The sequence below is a fragment of the Thermobia domestica genome, chromosome 3 (genome assembly GCF_964235325.1).
Source record: "Thermobia domestica chromosome 3, izTheDome1.hap1.1, whole genome shotgun sequence".
NCBI lineage: Eukaryota > Metazoa > Arthropoda > Insecta > Zygentoma > Lepismatidae > Thermobia > Thermobia domestica.
The window spans coordinates 309,994,056-310,020,283 of record NC_137456.1 but is presented as its reverse complement, the minus strand read 5'-3'; the positions used below and the strand labels follow the sequence as shown (position 1 = coordinate 310,020,283).

Below are 26,228 nucleotides of genomic sequence, written 5' to 3'. Positions count from 1 at the left end.
TCTTCCGTTTCCTCCCACTTTCGTCATTCCACCATTCTAATCGCATTGTCACAGTCTCCCTAGCTTTGGTTTATAATCGTTTAACTTCAAAATAATAATAATAAATATATAAATACGGCAGGAAAACTTGATGCATTACTACAATATTTTTTTTAACCTAAACTAAACCCTGACAACTAGAAAGCACAAATAATTAATGCGTAATACTGACTTCATTTATTTACTTATTAAAGTAAAGCAACAAAGAGAACAATCCAATAGAAATCCAACTATAAAGCAATTCAGAAAAGTTTAGTCTTAAATGGTTTGTGTCAAAATGTATAGAAGAACAAACCTATATTTATTTTACTTTCTAAAATAAGCTATAAGAAATTCAATGGAAGTAAGAAAACTTCCGAGCAAAGCTAGGAAATAAGATAAGTTCCAGAATTTTTTCCGTACTTAAAAAAAATAAATCCAGGCTTTAAAGGATGCGTATGAATAATCGAACGAATCTTTCCTTAGATTCAAGTTAATAGCCGAACATATACAAAAGCAAATTGTTAAATTTTATTTACTTATTAAATATATCAGTCAAACAGATGTTCATGAAACTCAGAATTTTGCAAATATTCATACTATTGAAAAGTTATACAAGCTACTACAAAATTATACTCACTCTATATACATGTACTTACCCCAAACTGTATTTGTCTTGCACTAACCCCAGCCAACTGTTCAACAATGCATATTTCACTGAGGGAATCAAATACTCTCTCTTTAATAACTCCAAAATCATTTCAATTCCTTTAATTCTAATATTTGCTCGTTGTACCTGTAAAATGCATTAAAAAAATATATCAAAACTCAATGTATAACGAAGAACTAGCAAGATAATATACCTCTAAATAAAGCAAATGTGACGAAAACTTTCAAACAGAAAAAGGAAAACAGGAGGTTATTGAATTAAAATTATTCAACTATAATTAAAAATATGATTAACATAAAATCGTGACAAACACCGACTTTAGCGCCAAGGAATTCTGAAGTTTACATCACGGAAGTCTTTTTCTTTTTGATCACGTTCAGCCCGGTATCAATGGCTAGTTTCTTTTCATCACTTTTCTGTTTCAGACGTATCCTCTGTTGTTCAAAGTCTATCAGTTCTGTATTCAACATTCTCTTCTCGGGTTACTCTTTGTTGTGTTCAATTACGTCTTCCTTCTGCTGGTGCAAGTACTCTTCGTAGAGTTTCTGGAGCCCCCGATGGCAGAAATTCCTTTGTCTTTCTGCGATGAGCTTTTGTAAGTCAAAAGTTTTCTGCAGAAGAAACACTTGTGATTCTTAAAAATACGTTTTACGCAACGTAATAAACAGTGAGTAGTCCGAGTAGTCCGAGTTTATGCGAGTAGTCCGTCCATTTAAGACATCTACACATCGCAGGCATGTTTTTATACTTTTCTGTTGGCTATTTTTTTCTCCTCTGGCAAATTTTCTGCACAGGCGCGGCGAATTTTCTGCGATCACATCGCAGATCGTGGCATGTTCTGCTATTGGCCGGAGCCTTTAACGTAAAGCAGCAGCTTCTGGTGATTTATACGTGTTCAGTGCCTCCTGTCTCTTGTGTCTGGTTATAAATGTCTTGCTCCAATAGGCTATTCATGCATATTTTCCATTAAGAGTGATCTATTGACGGAAAACCCTTTCTCGACCGTTACATGTCTATGCGAGAATGACAACAATTTTTATTATCTTCCGAAATTTTTGTATTCGTAAGTGCCAGCAAGGTGTAAGCAATGTCAAGTTCTAATTCGTTATAACATTAAAAGACTTCTTGAAGTTTTGCTGGGATTAAACTGGAGAAAGAGATGCATTCTTTCCCAGAGTTTCAGCAAACGCATCATCTATTGTGTCAGACATATCAAGTTCGTCTAAAAGAAGAGAGAACATGAAGTGAATGCTGAATTGCTTTAGGATCTAATGAAGACAGATCTGTAACTGCTTTGTACTTTAAAGAACTGACCCTGTTGCCGTTTGGATGTAGCGGCAGTCGTTAAAAATTCCAGTTTCTGTCACTGTCTGGTCTCTTGTTTCTATTTGTGCGAGAAAACGTATGGTAGCAAATCCAATGTCGACATTTTTATCACAATAAAATTTTCTGCTTCTGTCACATCAACCTTAATAGAATTGTATCTTTACATTTCAGCAGCTCTGGTTTCACACATCGAATCATGAGATCTTGTAAAAAATTTCCCTACAGCATCGAAGATGAAAGCGGCCATCCATCTTGAAGTCTGAAATCTACACAGGAAGGGCTGGCATTCAATGGTTACCAACTTGCAGAACTCCAGTTTTCACTAATGAATGGATCGCTTGCTGCCTTCTTCAGGGTTTCTTTACGTTTAGATAAATTAAATAAAATATTTTCTGATTAAAAAGACTGCAGAATCTCTCGAACAGTAGCACAAGTATAATCTTAATCAGGAAAATCATTAACATAACGTCAAAAACAAAAAGTATGTATATCGACATAGTTTAACATGAAATCATTTTCATCGGAATAAGATGGAGGAATAAAAATTCTACAATAAAAAACGTTAAATTCACAATACTAAGACTTGGGTGAATAAAGATATATTTCAGTCTCTTAAGAAATCGACACCTAAATAAAAGGTGAAGAAGGAAAAATGAAAGAATGCTTCAATGACAACAAAGAATTTAGGAAATTATACAGCGCAGGACCTAATTTTTTCTTTTGGTGTAAGGGAGACTTCGGACGGTACAATCTTACATAAGAAAGAAAGAAGAAAGATTAAAGCTCAATAATCATTTAAGACAGAGCTAAGTCCGTTAAAATCCTTATAGATGCCTGTGAAACCTAGATTGTGGTAAAATATGCTATTTTCCACGACCTCAAATTCATCAAGTTAAACCTTTTACTGCTTTAAAAAAGTTTTACTTTTCCTATAAGTGTGTCCAAATCAAAAGACGCAAGCGTGAGAACAAATATTTACAATTTACTACTGGAATTTTCATTACTTAGTAACTTATGATGAAATAATGATTCATAACCCTAGCACCCTTCAATAGATGAAGTAGTCAAATTGTCGAAATTAGTGAGATAAGAAAACAACTTGTGGTGGACAAACACCGTGTGCATGGGTTTTCTCGGGGTTCTCCCGTTTCCTCCCACTTTCTTCATTCCACCATTTCATTCATTTCTCATCTTCACCGTCTCCTTTAGCCTAACCGGCATAACCGTGGGACGTAAAACTCAAAAATTTCATTTCATTTCATTTCAAGAAAACAACTTTGGAACACACAGCATCACGATCAGTATAAATTTTGATGTATGTTTCTTGCATCTACTGTTAAACTAATAGTTCCTTTGTCTGTAGGTACAGGAAGTCTGGCCATTTCTTAAGACGAGGTATGCAATTATGGTAATATTTGGATCATTGTGTCAACATCCATTTCACATAAATTCAAAGGAACTACACTTACTTGACAGTAAAGAGCTTTCCTTAAGGTTTCCACATCAGGTCCATCTTCCTGTGTTATGAACTCAACAATAGTGTTAGATAAACTGGAAACAGCTGCATCATCTGTAACTAGGGTCTGTCGATAATCTACAATTGGAATGAACATACAAATTAACGAAAACAAGAAGAGGCTCCTGTTACAATTTTCCATAAACAATGTAATTTAAAAGAACTTTACTCTCAAAAAGAAACTACTTTTAATTTCTGAATTATAGTACAAATCAGAATGTCAGATTAAAGAGAATAGTAAAATAACTGTGAAATATTACATGCAAAAAGTGAAGAAAACGCACGATAGAACCGAGAATCGAACCTGGGTTTCCAGCTTAACATGATGATGCGTTAACCTCTACGCTTCCCAATCCGCTCCCTGAACATCTGTATGTTCTTGCACTCTTGATGTCTGAGCTCAGTCACTCAGATCATATGTACTGTACCACAACGCCTGTTATGCTTGGACAACCCAGGGTCTATATGACACACACCTATTATACATATTTCAGTGAACATTAATGGCATCTATAACTTTAAGCCCATCACATATGAAGGACGATATCCCTCGGCGAGCAGACTCTATGGGGAAGGGACAAGGAAGAGAGGAAAAGGTAGGGAAGGAAGCGGACTGAGACTTGTTTATTGGTACCATTCCGGCATTTGCCTTGTGGGAACTGAGGAAACTCCAGGAAAAATCTCATTCAGGATGGCTGGCCTAAAAAAAAACTGTTACATCTTTTCAACCAAGTGTCCCACCGGGAATCGAACCCAGACCACTCGCGCCAAAGGTGAGAGCGTTAGCGACTACGCTATGCTGGGCCATATGTTTGCAATGAAATCACGTTGTGATAAGATGCTATGTCTGTAATTACGTTATCGATGTTGTATATCATGTTTTGATTAGTATAAGAAAAATGGCTATGACACAAGCAGTGCTGTTCCAAGAAGTAAAGTTAAGAACAACTTAAATTCACATTCTGAACTAAAATATACATATTCCTGTTGAAAACTGAAATTACAATACTATTATCAAAATGATATGATAAATAAGTGTGTGTGTGTGTTCACAAATATAATGGGATGTTTATTCAAAAGCACTCCCCGCTCGCCTATTGGCTAGCGCGTATGTATTTGGTGCATATTATCTCGCGTTCGCTTCTCGGTGAAAGAATACAAAAAATTTAGTTTCACATTCATTCACTTTCATTAATCATGCATTCCCTTTAATCTAAAGGGATAATCGTGGGACATTATTTACCTATTTTGCTATTTTTATATATTTTAAATTCTACGTCAAGTACACCCGCAGATTTTTTCCAGAAGTCAAAATTATGGTATTAGGATAACTTAGTACTAACACTCCTTTTAAACTCCGAGGATATACGAATAATTGGTCTTTAGTTACACGTAAGATCCGAACTATATATACTTTAGTTAAGAGCTGATTCCACCCTTCCTGCACAAAAGACGAGAATACTCAACCATTTAGCAACAACTGTACTTTTGTGTTATACTGGAAACACTAATGATAGAAAATAGCAAGGGACACTTTATGTTGAACAGAGCCTATATATGAAGTTAATAAAGTCTAATCCGCCAGCCACTTGCTTTGTAGGGATGATGGTTAACTTAAGTCTTGTGTTTCTATTGGCTGTTACATCAGAAACTGACCTTTGTACTTTCTTTGTACTTGGCTTCACTAATCACCGACTTTATCTTTATTTGGCGTCCAGCTGAGTCAAGGTTGATCCCCAGTCACGTTACTTCTGGATTTGGCACCTTACAAAATGTAGAGTTACAGGCAACAACTTTATACTGCGTATTAAATGTTTGCTACAGCATGGAGATATTAGAGCTTTAACCGGGATTTTGAAAATACATAGCTAGTAACGTAAGCAATGCAAGAAAATAGACAACAGTGTAGTTTATTATATATTTTGGTGTGGCCTTCACCAGGAAACTGACGGTAGAAGAAAATCTATTATACGTAGTTAAAAGCACATCTTAAAAGAAGAAATACAGGGATGAATAAAAAATATGGAAACACCTGGTATAAAACAGGTAGACATTTCAAACACGTTTTGCGTCTGAATGGCAGATGTCGCTTTGGTCACCGGCACATCCTGTAAGGCAAACAACCTGGCCAATCGAACTAATGAGCCAGTTGGAGTTCAGTAGGTAATCATGAATCATATCGAGCTGACAGAGTTTCAAAGAGGGTAAATTGTGAATGCGTGTATGATGGGAGCTTTCGTGATGAAAGTCGCGGAAATGTTTGATGTATCAAGAGGAAAACTCTCGAATATCATGACTGCCTACAGGTGTTCTGAAAAAACCGCATCAGCGAAGCACCAGCGTGGACGCATGTGTGTTGCGTGACAGATGCACATTGGGTAGGATTGTGACCAAGCAGAAGCTCACAACGGTGCCAGAAGTCACACATGAACTGAATACAGTGCTTACAAACCTTGGTAGGGTCATAACAGTCCGAAGAGAACTCCATAAGCAGTGTATCTATGGCAGATCTGCAATTCCCAAATCACTCGTGACTGTTGGCCATGCTGCTATATGGACAGTGGTGAAATGCTCATAAAAACTGGACAATGGAGCAATGGAAGACTGCCACCTGGTCGGATGAATCTTCCTTTACATTGTTTCCAACTGCTGGTCAAGTATACGTGAGGAGAACGCCAGCACAAGCGTAAGATACAGACTGACTGTTACCAAGGGCGACGCATGGCGGTAGTTCAGCGATGATTTGGGCAGCCATATCCTGATATTCTGCTGGATTCATAATCACCTTGCATGAATATGTTACTCCCAAGGACTACGTAACCAATTCGAGTGACCAGGTGATCCCATGGTGCAAACTTTGTTCCCAGATGGTAATGTCGTGTTTCAAGATGACAGAGCCTTTGTTCATACAGCTTACATCGTCCAAGACTGGTTTGATGAGTACAAAGATGAAGTGTCACATCTGCCACGGTCTCCACAATCGCAACACCTCAATATTAATAAGCTCTTGTCGTCCGTTTTGGAGAAGCACTATCCACCATCGTCGTCTCTACAACAACTTGCAGCTGCTTTGGCGAAAGAATGGTACAACATCCCTTTGACAGCCATACGAGACTTGAATTTCTCCATTCCAGTCGACTGCATGTCGTTCTGCGTGCCAAAGGTGGTCCTACTCGCTATTAATAAAGGTAATGTGCAATTTTTCAGATGTTTTCATATTATTGTCCATCCCTGCATAATATTAAGTGTAGTGGGGTACATAAAGAATAAGTTTCGCCCAGCCAGTAGATAGAATTATGTGAACTTAATTCTAGCGTTTACTTTTCAAGCTCTTAGTATCCATTTAAGTATAAATATCCTCCCATACTTATAATTTGTAACACTTCAAATTCCAAAGCTATCCTTTCTAAAAGCTTTGGGGAAGGTCACAAACACATTTTTTTAAATAATAATAATAATAATAATAATAATAATAATAATAATAATAATAATAATAATAATAATAATAATAATAATAATAATAATAATAATAACAATAACAGTTATGTCAACAAAGAAGAGAATACAAACACTGATGACGAGAACTCTCTTAGCAGCACATACATTAAAAACATGTTCTCACCTTGTAAATTAATAATTTTGTCAGGAGAAACGTCTGTTTTTAGTTTTGCTATTAGATCCGCTTCATTTTCTGATGTTTGATATGCATCTGTTGTCTTATCGGCTATTCGCTTGTCACCATTCTCCTCTTCATCTTCGTCTCCTTCATCTTCACATTCCTCATCTTCTTTCTCTGCATCAGGTAAAGATAAATCATGGAAAGGTTCATCACATTTGGGTTTTTCCTCGTCTTCTCCCTGGCTTTCTTTGCACTGCGCTTCAGCTGCCAATAGTGCGTCCTGACTCTGGAAAAAAAAATTAAACTAATTTTATCTTCTTCGCTCTCATTATTTTTATCATATATTTACGTCAAATGACATGACTACGTATAAACTATACCTATGATAAGTTATAATAAAAATTAAATACAATTTAGATAAATGGTAATAGAAGATATTGAAATAACTTGTAAAACAGTAGTTGAAGAGCAGAGGAAAATCCTGAGAAAACTTACAAATACGCCATTGTTTATCCCAAGTTTACAAACTAGAATCAAGTATATACTAATGAAGGAAGGAAACAACCTATTTTTTTCTCCTTTTATTAGTATATATGAAATCACAACACAGTCCTGGGTATATGGACACAGGACTGTCCAATCCCAGCAGAGGTCTGTGATACAACCCACTGGTCCGAAATGAGAGCAGCGACCTCGAGAATGAGAGAGTGAGTGGCTGTTCTGGAAAGCGGACTGGGTGGCGTAGTGATTAACGCATCGGCACGGTATGCCGGAGGTCACGAGTTCCAGTCGCGGTCAGTCAGTCACTTTTTCACTCTCTGTGTGTTATAGAATCAAGTATTTTATATTAAAACACAAAACAAAATTAAAGTTAGTTTGTTGTTGTTTGTTGAAGCTTGGCGTCTCTATCAGCATCAAGATTACATGAGATTTGGAACTACAGTTTAAAGTGGAATCCAAACCACTGAAATGAGTTATAACTTCAATGCTCTCCCACAGGGAACTGAATCGGGAACCCGCGGAGGAAGACAAGCAGATTTCTGTCGTTTTGTTTTTCGTGTATTAATTAAAATTTGAGATAAACTAAAAAATACACTTTCACGATTCACAGCTTACGTACAGGATAGAAAGTCACATTTCATTATAACTTCAGTATTGAAAAGAGACGTTAAACTCCGATTACAAAGGCTGATTAGTTTCAATCCGAACAATTTGTAGAGAGCGACACTTGCCAAATCGAGTGTCACAAAGCACCGAAACTTAACCCACACGCGTATCAGTCTTTCGACTGCTGTATGGCAGAGTGAAGGTCTTGAAGTGGGCAAAATGCTTCAAAAGTATAGCTTTTGGAAAAGGTACGTCATGACTCTTAACCATACAAACTTGAACCCTTTCCTCATAGTAGAGCAGAGTCGGAATAATGACTTTGTAGTAGGATGACCCCCTGTGAATGTTATAATTAAACGTTATGCACAACAACCTTCTCTACCCCACACACCAACGAAATCACATAAAATAAAATTTAAAACGGCGTCTGTGAAAGTCACAAGACTTGTTCCAAAGAGGATCCGAAACGTGGCGGCCTCTGAGAATCCATCATCACTGCGTGTTATGGATAACATATAGCCCAATCAACCGTGGATCATGGAAACTATCATAAATTGAGGCTATAAGAGCGCCACCTGTCCTTGTGTATAGTTTGCACGGATGATTGCTCACATGTAAATCATGTGTCCATAACACGTTGTGATCATCGCATCCTAGATACCTCTAATTCAGAAAATCACAAATGCAACATTATTTATTTTCCATATGTAGTACAAATATAAGAGAAAGCGTAAATACAAGCATTACAAGTGTATATATATTATTGTTACAAGCATTATTACCTGTATGCTTGCGTTGAGGATATCTTCGGGTTTTGCACAAGGTTGATGTTTTGCAGCTCTCATATCAGCGATAATTTTCTTAACTGTTCTCTTCCATCTTGGAACTGTGTATAAAAACTGGAGATCATCCAACGCCTTAACTTCGTAACTTGTCGCTGGACGTAGTTCACAGAACAGGAACCTATAAAATGGTTCAATGTCAAAGAACTTGAAAAATCTTAACTATTACAGTGATAAGAAAAATATTTTAATATTTTGCTTCAGGATACAGAACATCTTAATATGCAATCAACTATACAAATGTTATAGTACGCGGCATCTAAACTAGCGTATGACCTTCAGTGCTGATCTCACTTCATTGCGAAAGTTAATTTTATCAATGAAAATTAGCTGGAAAAGATTAATTTCAAGAATCTCCTCTAATTTTAAATTTCCATTGTACAGAGCACTAGAATAGTTCTAAATGGAATTTACAACTGTGTCCTTCTGCTCCTATTGTGCAGAACTGTTCGAGGACACTAACCTCAATAATTTTCAAAATCACATTATTATTATTATTATTATTATTATTATTATTATTATTATTATTATTATTATTATTATTATTATTATTATTATTATTATTACAAGTTTATATTATAACAGCAGTTCCTAAACTTTCTTCTTCAAAGCCCTGAATCACCATAAAATACTCACTGATGTAATATGATTAATAATTTTCAGGTACATTGTAATTTTAAATAGTATTTCAATATTTTCTTAAAATCAAGTATATTACACCAAATTTCAATACAAGAATTTTCAAGTAAATCTGATTCAGCACATTTGAGTCTTATTTAAGTGCACAATTTAAGTAAATAAAATCTTTATATGTTAAAAGAAATTTAAAAATTTGTTAACAATGTATTATGTTTTTTTTTTTTAACGTAAAAAAAATCTATTTCATCACACACTTCTACACCTAGCACTCTATTTTTGACAACGACAAACACATTCAATGTTACCAGAACACAGAACAGGAACTGGAGACCACAGTTTAGCACTATAATTTTTTTAAAAAGAAAGAAGTCCGTATAAGTTCAATATCTTAGGCAAATCTTTTCGGAATTAGTGATAAAAAAAAATGAAATAAGAATATCACCCCAGCGAAGAAATATAAAGGAAAATAGAACGGATTTACTAAATAAACTTAGAAAAACAAATCGCTGTCCATCACCATGTTTATACTACTTATTTTAAGTAAAAAATTTCACCCAGCTCTTGTGCTGATGGGAAGGATTTTAAAATGCTGACTGCATTTCCTCTCTGTACTGCTAGGCTTATTCGTTGTATTAAATAGTGTTTGCTTCTTGAGTCGCCTGACTTCTTAATTAAAGTTGATCCTAACTCATTCAAAAATTCACTGGCTTCTTTGCTAAAAACCCCCATCGTTTCTGTAGCAAAGGCAACAAAAAGATGGTCTTCTTTCAGTCTGGAGTACTTTGTATGTTTACGTTTAACCGCTGCTTCTGCTGCATTTCCTGCTTCCTCACATGTATTTCAATTGTTTAAGTTAAATCTACCTAACCGTATTAGCTAAACCTATGATGGCTAAGGCGTCTACCATAAACAACGGTGGCTCATGAAATAGATGGTCACTTGGGAACACTATTTATTAGATTAATTAATTTTTAAATGAATGGCAATACTGTTTCTCGTGACATCAGTGAAATCAAGCAGTGCTGCATCTGGTCAGAGAAATGATGGGTGACCATTCATATTGGCTTAATGGTATTGGCATTATGGCGTTGTAAGAACAATTACGGAGCTACTTGAAAAAAGGAAGTAGCGAATTTCGATCTAGAACATTAGCAATAATGGCGAGGAGAGCCGACGTACTGAGCACATAACTCTCCATAGACATGAGTGTGACAATCAGTGATGATTTCAGAAGATTTTTCCAGCGGAAATTTGAATAAAGAGGAAAAGGGAAGGGGGGACTGAAAGTAGTATTGCTAAAATAGTAGTAGGCCAGGTTGAGGACAATAGGAGAAATGCCCCGGGAGGACTTTCTCCCTGGGCCTTCTGGCCACAAGACGGCTAATAGATCTTGGTCCTCTACGAGCTTGTGCCAGGAGTTTAGTTTCGGTTTTTAATTTTAAAGAGTAGCAAGAGGGAAAAGGTATTTCTGTAAACCAGCTACTGATATAAAGAGACCAAAAATAAATTTAATGTCAATACTTATTTTGTTTTCTTTTCGATCTTATGTTCTTGGTACCTGCTTGGCCGAACCCGTGGGCGGAGTTAATATAACATTCGAAACATATGTATGAGTAATTCCACAGATGTATTTCGGGGAACTGCATATTCGACGTTTGATGCACAAATACTAGATTGTATAGAACATATCCATCATATTATCCTTTCCCTCTTACGCAGTGTCATTAGCGTAGTTTCTATACTCATCTGTGTGTGCGAAGCAGAAATTGGTGCGTTATAATGTTTTGAAATTTAGAGTGTGTGTGTTTATATAAACAAAAAATTTCGCAGAACAAACTTAGCACAAGCTGGAGCTTGAGATTTAAGGAGAAAAAGTCGGTATTTCAATTTCTATGGTATCTCAAGTGTATGCGTTTTGTAAAAAAATGTGCATCGATCGAAAATCGACTAAATATCGACTTTTCAAAATGCTAAAAACTAATAGCTCAAGCGTGTGGGATTAGCACGAAAACGTATCGAGAATTTGCAGGAAATCCAAGAAGTTACCTGGAAAAAGGTTCGTTATTTGAGTCGCAAAGGAAGCACATTAAAAGAAATAAAACAATGGTGGATTTTGACTATTTTTAGAAAGATATTATTCGACGAAGCGCGATTGAGTTTAATGATAACGGTGACTTTTCCTCTGCAAAGAAAATAACGTAGGTTTTGAGGGATAAAATACCTTATTGGGGTATGTAACATCTACAAGTTCAAATTAATAGATGAATTCAATTACACTATCCTAAAAACTTCCCTCAACAAGAAATCGTCCACCTCACTTCAACAACTAAATGAAGAAGGGACACCCGTTAGTTTTGAAAGCTTCCAGCGAATCAAAATTTACAAAAAAAATATGCGTCGAACTTTTCGCGAAATTACAACTATTCACTGCGTGCCAATTTTATTACAATTTAGTTCGTTTACAAGTTCATTTACATTAATAGACAACATCCATACACACCTGCACTTGTCTAATACTGGCGCGCATACTTCTTTGTAGGATCTATTTTGTTCCTGTCTAGTTTTGATTAAGTTCCATTTTGTCTGGTGCACTATTCGTATCATTTCAGTTAGCGGTTTCGTAAGCTTTACAGGTCCTCCAACTCCTTCAATATCTAAGAAACAACGAAAATAAAAATACATTAATGCATGCCAATACAGTAACAACGTACTAATTAAACCAGTAATCAAAATTTAATGTGATTCCAAGATCATTTTAATTCATTAATGTATGAATATGTATTTGCATTTATTACTAATAAATTGATTTAAAATTAAATTAAATTACATTAAGGCTGTGTATTGGATTCATCTTCGGAATCAGTTCATACTTTCTATTATTGCATTCACTGAAAACTACTGCGAACTTTTTGATAAATCCAGTTCTAAATAGCAAACGAATGGAAATTTCCTACATTTTGTTTTATATATTTATTTAACCAACTAACTAATTCTATGACCTATGGAACCCGAAGGTAGAATACTGCGTTCGTAAAAGTTCTCCATTGACTTCTATCCTTAGCCAACTGGATCCAGTTTTCACTTTGTATTTCTATTTCTGCGAGATCCATCTTAATATTCCTCTTATCTGCGCCTAGGTCTTCCTAATGGTCGTTTTCCGATTGTATTTCCACTTAAAACTTTGAAAGCGTTCCTACTTTCTTCCATTCTGTCTACATGACTTGCACAACTGAGCCTTCTAAACTTGATAACTCTAATTAATGCATCTATCTATTTGATTACTTTACTCGATTTATTATTTGATTGCAGTTTGAAACTATCTGCTCCGAGAAAATTCGTTTTCAGCGAACGAAATATAGGATAGTTTCATTTTACACTGTTATATGTTGTGTAAAATTAAAAATGAAATCATAATGACTTTACTGAAATTTAAGATTATCAATGTAAAATATGATACTATGACGTAATCTGTCCAGAAAGTCTATTGAATACGTTGCAGAACACTATACATAGGTGCATACGAGGAGAAAATGAGAAACAGAAACATTCTCCACAGTGAGGAAGGTTGGAAAGGCAATTATGAAAAATCAATCAATCAATCGATCGACCGATCAATATATAAATAAACACTGAATACTGTCAATATTGTTTCATGCATTCAACTTATCAACATCTATGACTGAGAAACATCTGAAATTCAATGCTTCTAAAATGTGTTTCACACACTTTTTTAAAACTCCTTTATTTTCAATTACCTTGCTCTATGAGTGACATTGCATGTTGTCCAAGGTTATGGTGCTTGAGAAGTAACGCCATCAACAGTCTTCCCATTTCTTCAACAGGATGATCAGGGGAAAAGTCCATATGTGACATAAAATGATGCTGTTTGCAGTGTCTGTCAACAATACTCAGGAAAGTTCTCACATACGGGTCCTTTATTTAAAAGAAAACAGAATCTAATATAGTATACCTTTATCAACTGAAATTCTCACAAATTAACAAACAATAAAGAAAACATCGATAATTAACATTATTATATACTGTTTCTGAATTTTCACAAGAACTGGGATTCATTTGTTTACAGTGAATGCTAATGGTATAATGTATTGTTTTCTAAACCAAGAGTCTATTTATTTTAACATCTTGCGCTTTAACTTTCTAGTCATATAAAATGCAACAAATAAACTGCCTCTAAAATGCACTGTATATAATGTACAAGAAATGAATGTGGAAAAATTAAGTTTTTCGACGTCTGTTGGCCTATATACGTAAGTTCCTGATGTCATTTGTACGTGGTCAAATTATTCGGAAGCAATCATTTTCATAGATAGATTTTAAGAATATTACGCAAGGAATATTTTGTTTTCCTGTCAAACCTAAAATATTGATCTATTGTCTAGTATTCGTTCCCGATATGGGTATTTCTTCAGTACTAAAACAAACGAAATAATTTTCGGAAAATTATCAATATTATCCTCTATTAGAGTTCTATAGATTCTATAGATTCTATAGTTCTATATCTAAACGGTGCTCATCTGAATTACAATTTTTACAGTGCAGTTAAAAAAGCTGTTCTTCCCAAAACCTTCAAAATAACTTCATTCTACTTTCATCAACAAGGTTGACTATATTTTGGGGTGAAATGTTTAGAAATTTCATTTTCTCATGTTCAGAACATATAATATTTTTGCCCCTTAATTAAAAATTGAAATTATAATACCTGAAACGCCCAAATTTTGACGGCAAATTGACACTACGTTTCAATGACTACTTGTCATCTTCTTCATGTGTGTCTTAAAAAAAGAGACATGTTCCTTGCAGAACTACATATTCTGATCAGTTTCTCCACTGCAAAAACAATTGAGAAGTTTCTTGAATCACCGATACAAAAATTTCTTATCGAAAACAATTCCTTTCTCTTCTAATGTTTTTCAAGAATACATCACAGTGCTTACAGGGTTAGCATAAATGATTCATTCGTTTTGAAAAACTATATTTTCAAAAGTATTACATGTACATGTGGCAGCACGAGTTCATTATCATTCCGCTCGGGTGTGACAGTGTGGCAGTATGAAGTTAGTACCTGTCGAAAATGGAGGGAAAGCAAAAACAAAGTTTTTGTGTGCTTACATATGCCAGATGCTTTTCTGTTAGAAAGCGCTTTCAGAAGAGCGTATGGAAAAGAACCGCCATGTAAACAAAGCATTTTGCGGTGGTATTGGCAAATCAAGGACACTGATTGCTTGTGCAAAGGGAAAAGAACCTGACCTCCCAGATTTCCTGATTTTAGCGCCCTGTGACTTCTTCCTGTGGGAGTACGTTAAGGACCTTGTCTACGTACACCCTCTACCGCAATCCTTAGTCGAGCTCAAAGAACGCATCAGTGCTGCAGTGCAGACAATTGACAGCACTATGCTACAAAATGTATGGAATAAGCTCGAGTATCGTCTGAACCTGTGTCATGTCACCAAAATGGCACATTTGTAGCGGATGTATAAACTTCGTGAGTTTGCGTTCTTTTCATATATCTTTTATGTGTGTACATATAATACTTTTGAAAATATAGCTTACCCTGTACTTACGTTATTTTTCTCTAATATTTTTCAAATTGTGTGAATTTAACTAAATTACTTACTGAATCAATTTCTCCTTAGAACTTAATTTTAAAATGCTAACATATTCAATCCCCCCGCCTCTTCCTTGTAATTAGACTTTAATTCTGTGTTTTACTTTCCTTTAGTGGAAACTGAGTACTTCATAAACCATATCCACACAATGTAATGTGATAAAATCAATTCCTGTATGTCTTACATGATCTGATTTATTTCCATACACTTCTGTTTTGTTTTGAACCTGAAATACGGAGACCGGCTTTCTAAGACCATCTCCGACGTTGTATCGCAGTTTAGAGCCATCAGGATACTATACTGAAACACTAAACGAAGTTCAATTTTTAAATATTAATATGTCTTGAAGTAAGTGCTAGTCTTTCTTTTATCTTTGTACTTACACACTTAATATACGTTGTCTATACTGTACTACCTACATAAATTTTAACAAATAAACATCAAGAATACTCCGAAAACAACATACCTGCAATCTACTCTCTGCCAAAGCCTGTAGAAAAGGAGTCGATCTGTCCACAGCATACTTCTGTACTTGGTTCCCACATACTTCTTCCAGCTTAGGAATTTTTGGTTCAGTTGGAGTTGTTCCTGACACAGGAGTAGCTGCTGTAGAACTCGTACTTCTGGCTTCTCCTTTCTCTTCTTCGTAAGGATTTGGAGGTTGGATTACCTGCAGATTATTGGATAATTGGGTTTATTACAATTTTCCTACGACATACATGTCGAAGGTCAAGGTAAATTACAAAAAATGCGAAATTATTTCGAAGTAATACTGAAGAATAATTCAAACATTCTCTGTGAAAATTTAAGAATATATATTTTGTGTGCCGATATGTGGATAAAAAAGGTAATATATAAAGAATTTCTCCCAATACAGTTCTTGCAACAATAAAATGGCTCTCAGTAGGTAGTATTCGGAACTGTCCCAACAGTTGTATCCTCTTACTAATGACATTGTAACTTGACGTGTGTCCAAAGACGTTGCCATATTTTTGGTCCCCTTTTAACTGTGATTAATGACTTACACATATGAATTTGGGAGGCCACTTTGCTTTTTCCTCTTTTTTCCCCCCTCACCAACGAAAGGTAGATGCTCCGAAAATGAACACACTTACTAACTGCCTGCATATAGTTTATTCCTTCTCAACGAAAGAAGAAATATGTTCTGCTGAAAGTGTCAAATAACAAAACAACACAAAACATTCGAGTTTTTAGGCTGTTTTCTTCTTTGCCAAAACATATAAGACATTGCATTCCTTTCTCAAGTAACAAAGAAGATCAGCTTTTACTCATCCCTCGTTCTGGCAGAGAACTATCAAATAGTTCGAATTTCTTGGCAACACCGGATTTCGTATACAATATCTGTTTCACTACCATGTAGCGGGTGGAGAAGGCTAATAGCTCAATTTTCTATACCACCCATTAAGGCTTTTAAGCTTTTGCGAGAAGATTATATCTTGTGTGACACTATAGCACACTGGAGCAACTTTTAATTAAATTGTAAACAATACCTAAAAATTCTTACAATTTGCTTCATCTATTTAACAACACAAATTTACCAATACCTTTTAGGCTAGAAAGAGATTTTACAAATCAATTTCCGAGAAGTACTGCATTAGTACAAAGTGATCAAAAAAATCTTGCCGTTCTAGAGCATTGATAAACAAAGAGGAATAGGACGGTACGTACCTTTAGGCTTCGAAGTAATCTCTTATCAGCATCCAACACCTTTTGCCAACGTTCCTGCAGCTGCACAATACCCTGGTGATAAAACTCAGCGGTCGTGGATGCTAAGAAGTCCGTGAGTGCGTTCCGCAAGTCTCCTCTCTTTGCGGAAGATCTCCCACGCAGGGGTTGTCGAGAGAATGAAAAAGGTGGTAATCTGTTGGCGCAAGGTCCTGCGAATATGGTGCATGGCACAGTGTCTCCCAACCAAGTTGCTGAAGTGTCTCCTGAGTCCTGTTTGCCACATGTAGCTTGGCACTGTCTTGCATGAACAGCACATCCTTACGATTTACCAATGTCAGCTCCCCTTCCGCTCCAATGTACGGTGCATCCTTTGTAAATGCTGCGAATAGAGGTCAGCAGTGATGATCTAATCAGGGGGAAGGAGCTCCTCCTGCACCTCTTGCAGACAATTCCACCATACAGAGCATAACCTTTCGTGGGTACAAAGGGAATCTTGAGGTGTGAGGGACAGAATCACGTAGCGACAACTGATGTCTGGTACGTTTGCAAGTGTCATAGAGGAGACACTTTTTGTCATCAGTGAGCAAGCGATCAAAGATAGGGTGTTCTGGTGCCGAGTGAGCATAAACAAACAGGCTGTCACTCGTTTCTCCTTGTTAGATGCCGACAATGAATGGGGTACCCACTTGTTTAACTTGTATGACTTTCCTATCCCATGCAGGTGCATTTTATCTATTTCAGCGGAAATATGAAACTTTTCTTCATCTTTATCACACGTTAGACCACTGTCCTCCTGGGGGGCGCGGTGGCTCAGTGGTAGAGCGTTCACCTCTGGTGCTTGGGGTCCCGGGTTCGATCCCAGCCCCCGCCAAGTGAACTTTGTGGTGGACAAACACCGTGCTCGTGGGTTTTCTCGGGGTTCTCCCGTTTCCTCCCACTTTCTTCATTCCACCATTTTCATTCATCTCTCATTATCACCGTCTCCTTTAGCCTCACCGGCATAACCGTGGGACGTAAAACTTAAAGATTTCATTTCACTGTCCTCCTCGATGGCTGCTTTCAGAGCCTCGTTATCCAACACATGTGGTCATCCACTGCGAGGTTCGTCCGAAAGACTCACATCTCCTGAACGGAATTTCTGAAATCAATGCCTGGCGGTGCGTTCGTTCGTGGCATATTCCCCAAATGGCTGGCATATGTGACGACTTGATGCTGCAGCTGACAGACCCACTTTCAAGTAATACCATGAGCACACGCGAATAAGTTCTTCGATACCTTCATGTATGTAAAGTGCCTATAGTACTGAAGGTCGATGATAAAACTAATTCCGGATCGCTTGGCAGGCACCTGCGTCATTTTATTTCCTCTCTGTGAGTGCATGATTAATGATACGTCAAAAACGGCAAAAACTTTTTTGGGTACCTTGTACAACAGCATGTACGGCAACAACGCCAGTTTATTACTTACTTTCTTCTCTCTAACATTTTACAGTAATTTTTAGACAGTAATACGTTACCTGAAGACCACCCTTGAGAAAAGGAGCGTTTATCCACTGTTTACATTCTACTTCTGCTGGTTGCAAAGGGGTTCCATGCGCCATGAAATGTGCATATAAACCAAGTAAGAAGGCCAGGCTTCGTTCAGCATCCATTAACGGTGATGATACTGTATTAGCGTCTACAGTCTGAAATCAGTACAATAATGTTAGTTTTATACATTAAAGGCTGTAAAATTGACATTTTTATCCGCTAAAAAGTAAGATAATCCTCTTGTAAAAATATTCACAGTAAGGTTTAATTCTACTTAATATCAGTTCAATTAATTTGTTCAATTCGCCACGGACAAAGGGTGCAGTTATCAGGTGATAATCAAGCAAAATTTAAAAATGAACAAATGTTAGTATACTCGTCTGTCTATTTTATACTTTGTGGTTAACAAGCTATTCTTTTATATATGGATGCTAATGATTTTGAAACCTCAGAGTGTTGGGGCACACTTCACTTGCATATTCTAGTAAATGACAATTAGAAAACACCTGAAGTCTTGCTACTGTTACCAAGACGGTGTTTATGTGTTCTTTGTACCAACACATTTGAATAAAGAAGATGGCCCTCACGAACTCAGGGTGCGATCCTTCAATACCCATAGCCAATCAACGGGCACCACCTGGATACCAGGTCTACAAAACCTGGAACCCGGGGAGGAGACCCTTAGCTGAACAGTGGGTGTTGAGAGGATGGTGCAACGTGAGAAAGCCTTGATTGATTGATCTGCTTTATTCAAAAATTATCTTGCCAACCATGCTGACAGGTCTTCCCTCAAGTGAATACTAAAATGGTACCCTCAACCTACTAGCTAACTTCTCTCCAAAATTCCATACCCTTTCTCTTAATCACCCATTATTGATTTTTTCAAATACTTTATTTTAGAGTAAAATGGATTCGATTTTATACAGAATTTTGTCAAGAAATAAATATACATATTGTACACTACAATTCACAGAAGCTGGTACCATATTTTAACTTCTTTACTAAAATCCATTAACATTCACAAAGTAACACAAATAAGAATCTCTTTCTAAACTGCTTAAAATTTTACTATGCCTTTTAACTTATCTTTAATTTAAACTCAATAGCATATTTTATACATGCATTTTCATTTCGTCGTCTTAACCCATTACCTGCCAAAATTTTTCACAATAGATTTTGGGTTAATTGACTTATTGCCAACGAGTGCGATGATACTACATTGACACAGTACTTTTTAATATTTTCCAGGACTCAGGTGTTATACAAAGGGCTGCTCCATTGTTAGCTATGATTCTTTATATATACTATGCCAGTTGCAATTACATTATGCCAATGTCCCAATAATAATAAGATGTTGCAGAAAAATATATTTAACACTTACAGTACACACATAGTAAAGTGCATGACTAGACCGGGACTCGAGATCGGAAATCTTCGGTGTACCGTGCCGATGAGTTAACACTTACCCAAGATTAAAAAGGAAAAAGAAAAAATATGGAAGGTGTTATATTGCACTCCTCTTTTGAACTATAAATATTTATACTGACATAGCTACAACTAATAAAACGCAACTGCAAGTTCAAATTCTTCATTCGAAACATCATGAAACAGCAACGAATAAATTCTAAACCTAAACAATGGCAAGCAACGATATAAAATTATTCACCTCCGTATATCAACGTCCAATACTACCAACACAACAATAATACATATACCCATTGTCATTAATCACGAAAATAAAAAAAAAAATAAAATATAAGTGTCCCAATAAAGGGGCAATAGCAGATAATGGTTTTAAAATAACTGAGAAACACTCTCCATTCATTTTTTATTTATTTTTTTTTTTTTAAGTATTTTTTGCTCATCCTGAATACGAAATTTGACAAGTGGCAAATTTTGTGTGTGTGATACATTTTATTAAATATGCTCTGATAATAAAAAATGTGATCTGTAGGTGGTCAACGGCACAAACCTGGACAACTTCCTGTTCAGGATCCATATAATTTCCCACAAGAAAACCATGTAGCATTTCTCTAGCAGCAGAAGAGTGGCCTGCAGCTTCAAATGGTTGAGTTGCATCACGTCCTGCGTATCGTTGCAACACTTCACTTCCACAAGGAGACTGTGACCTGTAACAGGAGATTTTGTGTCTACTTTCAAATAAAATGAAAAGGATACGAACTGGTACAATCATTCACAGCTAATGTCGTAATGCTTGTGGAAAACATTAAAATTGAAAATTTTAACTATATATAAAACTACATGATCTGACATAAAATAACGGGTATTTCTGGTTGACGTAGAAAGTTGAAATGTGACATGATTGTAGCTTTTCGGGACTAACTTACAGAAAAATTGCCAAAAGTGAACATTTTTTAAGTTTTAGAGGATCTTAAAGGGGAGATGAAAGAATTCCCCATGTTATTTAAATGGGCTTTTTTTTTTTTTAACATATAATCTCATATTTTAGGTAGTTAGAATTGAAATAATAACTTGAGATTCGGTATGCCTGTACGGTTTCGTTATCGTTACCTAAGTAAATCACAAAAATAAAAATTTCCAATTTCCAACTGAAAAATCTTCCCCATGTTATTTATATGGGACATCTTCTACACCCCAAAATGTTTAGGCACTTTTTGTAGGGCTACAATGATGAAATTTGACATGATTGTAGCCTTCCGGAAGTAATCCACAGGAAAATTGCCAAAACTGAACATTTTTAGTTTTTAGGAGGTCTAAAGCGGAAATGACAAATCTCCATGTTATTTAAATATGTGTTTCATGGGATACAAAATCTTATTTTTAGGTAATTGAAATACAAAAAGAAACTGTGAAATTCGGTAGAATTGTGGGTTTTAAGAGTGCGAGGCTGTAGGCCGAGCAAATGCGGGGGTCAAAGGTTAGTTGATTTACAAAGAGCAACTATGACCTGAAAATGTACTTAGTCCATATTTGGAAACTGAGACTGCAATGTAGGTTCTTCTAAACTTGGAACAACGCTTGATTGATGGAAAGATATAATTTTATTGCGACGAGTGTTTCATTTAAGTTTCTGCAAAAAATAAAGAAACCAAATATATTTTAACCATCATCTTGGTTTCCCAGAAGAGGAATTCTCAGAATTATTAGCTTAGTAGAACTCGAGCCTACGTTACTTACTTTATGTCAAAGTGTCAACGTTATATTTTACCCCCCAAAAAATCTTATCTATATTTTCCACTTTTCGATTTTGAATTGATTTGAGTTTAATGTCCCTTTCAGCAGTGAGACTATATGAAATGTGGACCCACACCTTAACGTGGGATCCGAACCATATGAGCTCGACCGGGAATCGAACTCTGGTCTCCCGCGCCAAAGGTGCATACGCTATCTATATAGCTACAAAGAGCTCCATTTTCCATTATTATTAATTCCTTCAATAATATAGCTAGTGAGACCGACAGCAATGTTGGCGCTGGGGGTGTCGTCAACAGTTGCAGCAGCACAACCACCAGCATCGGCGCAAATTTGCCTTCAACATTGGGGGGGGGGGCGGGCGGGTAAGACCGTTTCCATATTATATATATATATATATATATAAGCGAAGTTCAAAATATTTATGAAGTTGAAAACAATGCTGTGGAGGATCAGGGGAACAGAATTGTCTTCAGTGGCGTATTTAGGGGGCTATCGGGTTCAAGCTCCCTCCGAAATAAATTTGTTAGTTTTTCGCATTCCACGTACAACAATAACCCTTCTTACCATTTCTAAGAATGTCATTGACTTTCCATTTTCTTATGGTATTTTTTCAGAAATAATACTGTATTTGTCAAATTTCATTCCATGTAAGAACTGCGTCCTTTTGTTCTTTCTTTTGTCCTTTCTACTTTTCTGTAGTTTTTTTTTTTTTTTTTTTTTTTTTTCTTAATGCTACTATCTTTCATTTCGCCTATCATACTTTATCGACCGTTGTCATTTGGGATTCAAGTCGGCCGTCATCAGTAACACCTAAACTAAAAGGAGCTGATAAGCGAAACTGGCGTTCCACACCAACTTGCGCGGATATCAACATGACGGGACTTCAGTTATTATAACAAAGGAAAAATTATAGCATTCAGTTATTTTTAAAAGAAGGAAATGTTTGAATTGAAAAAAATCAAAATGGAGGAATAATTAGCCCGGGAAATTAGGTAGGCCAAAAGGATTCTTCCTTTTTCTTGTATGAATAAAATAAAGGGTTAGATTCACTCGTAAATTTTTGTATCATATCATACAGGATTTATCGGTATGCAATTCTTGCCATTATAACTTCAATTTATGCATAAATTAAAATATATTTAATTCTCAAACTCAGGTGGGCAATTGCCCACTTCCTTCCCTGTGTTGGGCATAGCCCCTCGAAATAAAATCCTAAATACGCCATTGGTTGTCTTCAACATTGCGAGGTGGGCAGATTTAAGGCTTATTCTAGGGAAGGGAGATGAAACTCATATTACGGTAGATTAATCTGAGGTGAACCTGTTGTAGAGTATATTATATATTCGGCGTTGTACATGAAGTAGTAGTACATATCAGTATTACAAATGACTCCCGTGAATACATTCTGAAATCTGCAGAGGTTGTTCAGCCTACGTTTGGCCGATTTCGTTCCTTCCCCCTCCCGGGTAGAATGGACTCACCCGATCTGGCTCGTGGCGTCCTGCACTGTTGTGCAGTGGCTTCCTGGGAACGGAGTTGTTTTTTTCCGCGCGGACGACAATAACGCACAAAACAGGACCATTGTTGTGAGTGTTGTGTTAAATTTGTTTCCAAGTGTGTGGGTTTCCGCTCTGTGACCAAAATGCCACCAAAACTAAGCCGGTTTTGGGAAGACTATGTTGCAGGTCTTTATGACGCCCACTTTAGTGTTTCTGTCATTAGAAAACAGTGCAAGAAGAATGGTGCAACATCAGCTTAAGTGGAATAAAAAATGTTATTAAAAAGTACAAGGGCAACGAAGCTCCACCATTTGGATCACCAACGAAGTTGCCTAGGAAGCGGGAATGCACCAAGGCCACATCCACCATGCAGAGGAAACTTCGCAAAATGGCAATGCAAGATAATCCGCCAACAGAAAGGTGTATGACTAATCGTCTTGACGTGTCTTTGGGGACTGTGAGCCGGACGTTACACCATCTACTCAAGCTGGAAAAAGTCATGAAAGCTCGCGGCCATCTTCTCACGGATGCTCACCAAAAGGAACGAAAGTGTAACGCCCGGAAGCTTTACGAACATCATCTGGCAAAACAAAGGATGATGTACGTCGTAACGCTCGATGAAGCATGGATTTATCTTTCCGACTGCGGCAAACCGAGAGCCATCATGTACCGAGAGAAAGGCGCCAAGAACTTCAGAAGATGGGTCCGTGTCTGTAAATAATCCTTCCCAAAAGGGTTCATGGTCGTTACTGGCTACTGTTACCGGGGTAAACTGAAGATTCGTAGGATGGCGAAGAACTGCAAAATAAATTCGCAGTATTTTCAGGAGCAGATCATGCGGCCGATCTACGAGCATGAGATTCCAACAATGTACGGAAATGACGCCAGTTTGGTTCGCATTCACATGGACAAGGCTTCATCACATACCACACGATCGTCCCTCGCATTCTACAGGAAGATGGAGGAGGCAAGTGGTATACAGGTGATACCTTTCAATGAGGTACCTGTAAATCTCCAGATGCAAGTCCTATGGACTATTGTGGATTTGGATTGCTGAAGCGGGTTTTGGGAAAACGTCGTATGACGACTGTGGAAGGACTTTGGAAGGCTGTGCAAAGGAAATGGGACAAGGTTCCCCTCCCAGTTCTTAAGAGAAGCCTATTACAGTGGAAATTACGCTGTCGGGCTATTGTTAGGAACCAAGGGAAACACATCGAGCACTTACGGACCTGTCGCCATGGATCCTTCTAAATTTTTAGGTAAATCGAATTTAGCCAAATGTAGACTGAACAACCTCTGTAATTGGTATATTTCTAATTAGGCATCCACAAAGGTCCACGTTAAAATTATTTTATAATAATATAAATAATGACTCCCCCAAAACTACGAAGAAAGAATATCAATTGTGTATGACGTAACAATACTCTTATTTGAGCAAAATTATGATAATCTCAATAGCATTACAGGAATTGTTACAGAAATCTGACGCATGTCATATACTCTTTACTTAACAGATATAACCTTACGATTATGGAGAAAAATATTCCAGCGACTGGATTCTTTTCTTTCCTTACGAAGCATCCTGTCTCAAAAGAAAAATTGGGGCACGTGGAAATACGTAGGAACAAACCATGGTTCGACCAGGAATGCATTAAACTAGCAGAGAAGAGAAAACAGGCAAAATTACGTTGGCTACAAAATCTGAATGAAATAACTACGGAAAATTCTGTAAAATCAGGCGAGAAACTTCCAAAACTTTTAGAAAAAAGAAATGCAATTTTTCGAAAGCTAAAATTAAAGAACTTGGAGATAATAGTAAAAATAAAAACATTCGGGACATGTATAAAGGGATCAGCAAATTAAAGAAAGGCTATCAACCTCGTGCTTGTATTAAAGCAAGCTGACGGAACAGTTCTCAATGATACAGACAGCATTTTAAATAGATGGAAAGATTTCTTTGGCGATTTGCCAAAAACTACGGCAGAACCCAACCGAATAGAAGTAGAAATCGCTATAAAGAAATTAAAGAAACACAAATCTCAGGGTATAGACGAAATTCCGGCTGAGTTAATTTTAGCTGGAGGCAAAATATTGTGGAACAAGATACACAAACTCATCCTCCTTGTCTGGAACAAGGAAGAATTTCCACAAGAGTGGAAAGAATCAATCATTGTTCCAATCCACAATCAGGCGATAAAACTGACTGTAATAATTATCGAGGCATCTCTCTTCTGTCAACATCCTATAAAATCCTTTCAAACATTCTATTAGCAAGATTGACCCCATACGTAGATGAAATTATTGGGGATTATCAGTGCGGATTCAGACGAAATCGATCAACTATCGACCACCATTCGCCAAATACTCGAAAACAAGTGGGAATACAATAGCCCGGTACATCAACTATTTATTGATTTTAAAAACGCTTACGACTCGGTTAGGAGAGAACGGTTGTACAACGTTCTTACAGAATTTGGAATACCGAAAAAGCTAATTAGATTAATTAAAGCATGTTTAAATGAGTCCCAAAGTAAAGTGCGGGTAGGAAAATTTTTATCCACGAGCTTTCACATCGAGAATGGTCTGAAACAAGAAGATGAGTTGACGCCATTATTATTTAACTTTGTCCTGGAATACGATATATGGAAAATCAAAGATAACAACCAGGGCCTATAGTTGAACGCTGTTTACCAGGTTATGGCGTACGCTGATGATGTAAATTTAATTAGGGATGATAGGAGAACAATAGAAAGAAATGCAGAGGTCTTATTAAACGCTTGCAGGGACATGATTTTAGAAGTAAATGGAGAGAAAACTAAGTACATGGAAGTGCGTCGGGACCGGAATACGGAAAATTATGAATGCGTTAAAACATTAAATAATACTTTTGATAAAGTGGATACTTTCACATATCTAAGATCAATATTAACAGACGAAAATCATATTCACGAAGAAATTAAATGTCGACTA

The 26,228-nt window shown here is 36.6% G+C and overlaps 1 protein-coding gene across 1 annotated transcript in view; it reads right to left on the bottom strand.

Annotated features, from left to right (window-relative positions):
- The window catches only part of LOC145681142 (E3 ubiquitin-protein ligase HERC2-like), a 314,525-nt gene that overhangs the window by 166,733 nt on the left and 121,564 nt on the right, over positions 1 to 26,228 (bottom strand). Inside the window, 9 exon segments of the mRNA XM_081752576.1 lie at positions 678 to 814; positions 3,484 to 3,608; positions 7,153 to 7,435; positions 9,039 to 9,219; positions 12,238 to 12,391; positions 13,493 to 13,670; positions 15,831 to 16,034; positions 18,570 to 18,737; positions 20,555 to 20,711. Of these exon segments, the coding sequence (XP_081608702.1) occupies positions 678 to 814; positions 3,484 to 3,608; positions 7,153 to 7,435; positions 9,039 to 9,219; positions 12,238 to 12,391; positions 13,493 to 13,670; positions 15,831 to 16,034; positions 18,570 to 18,737; positions 20,555 to 20,711 (1,587 nt within the window).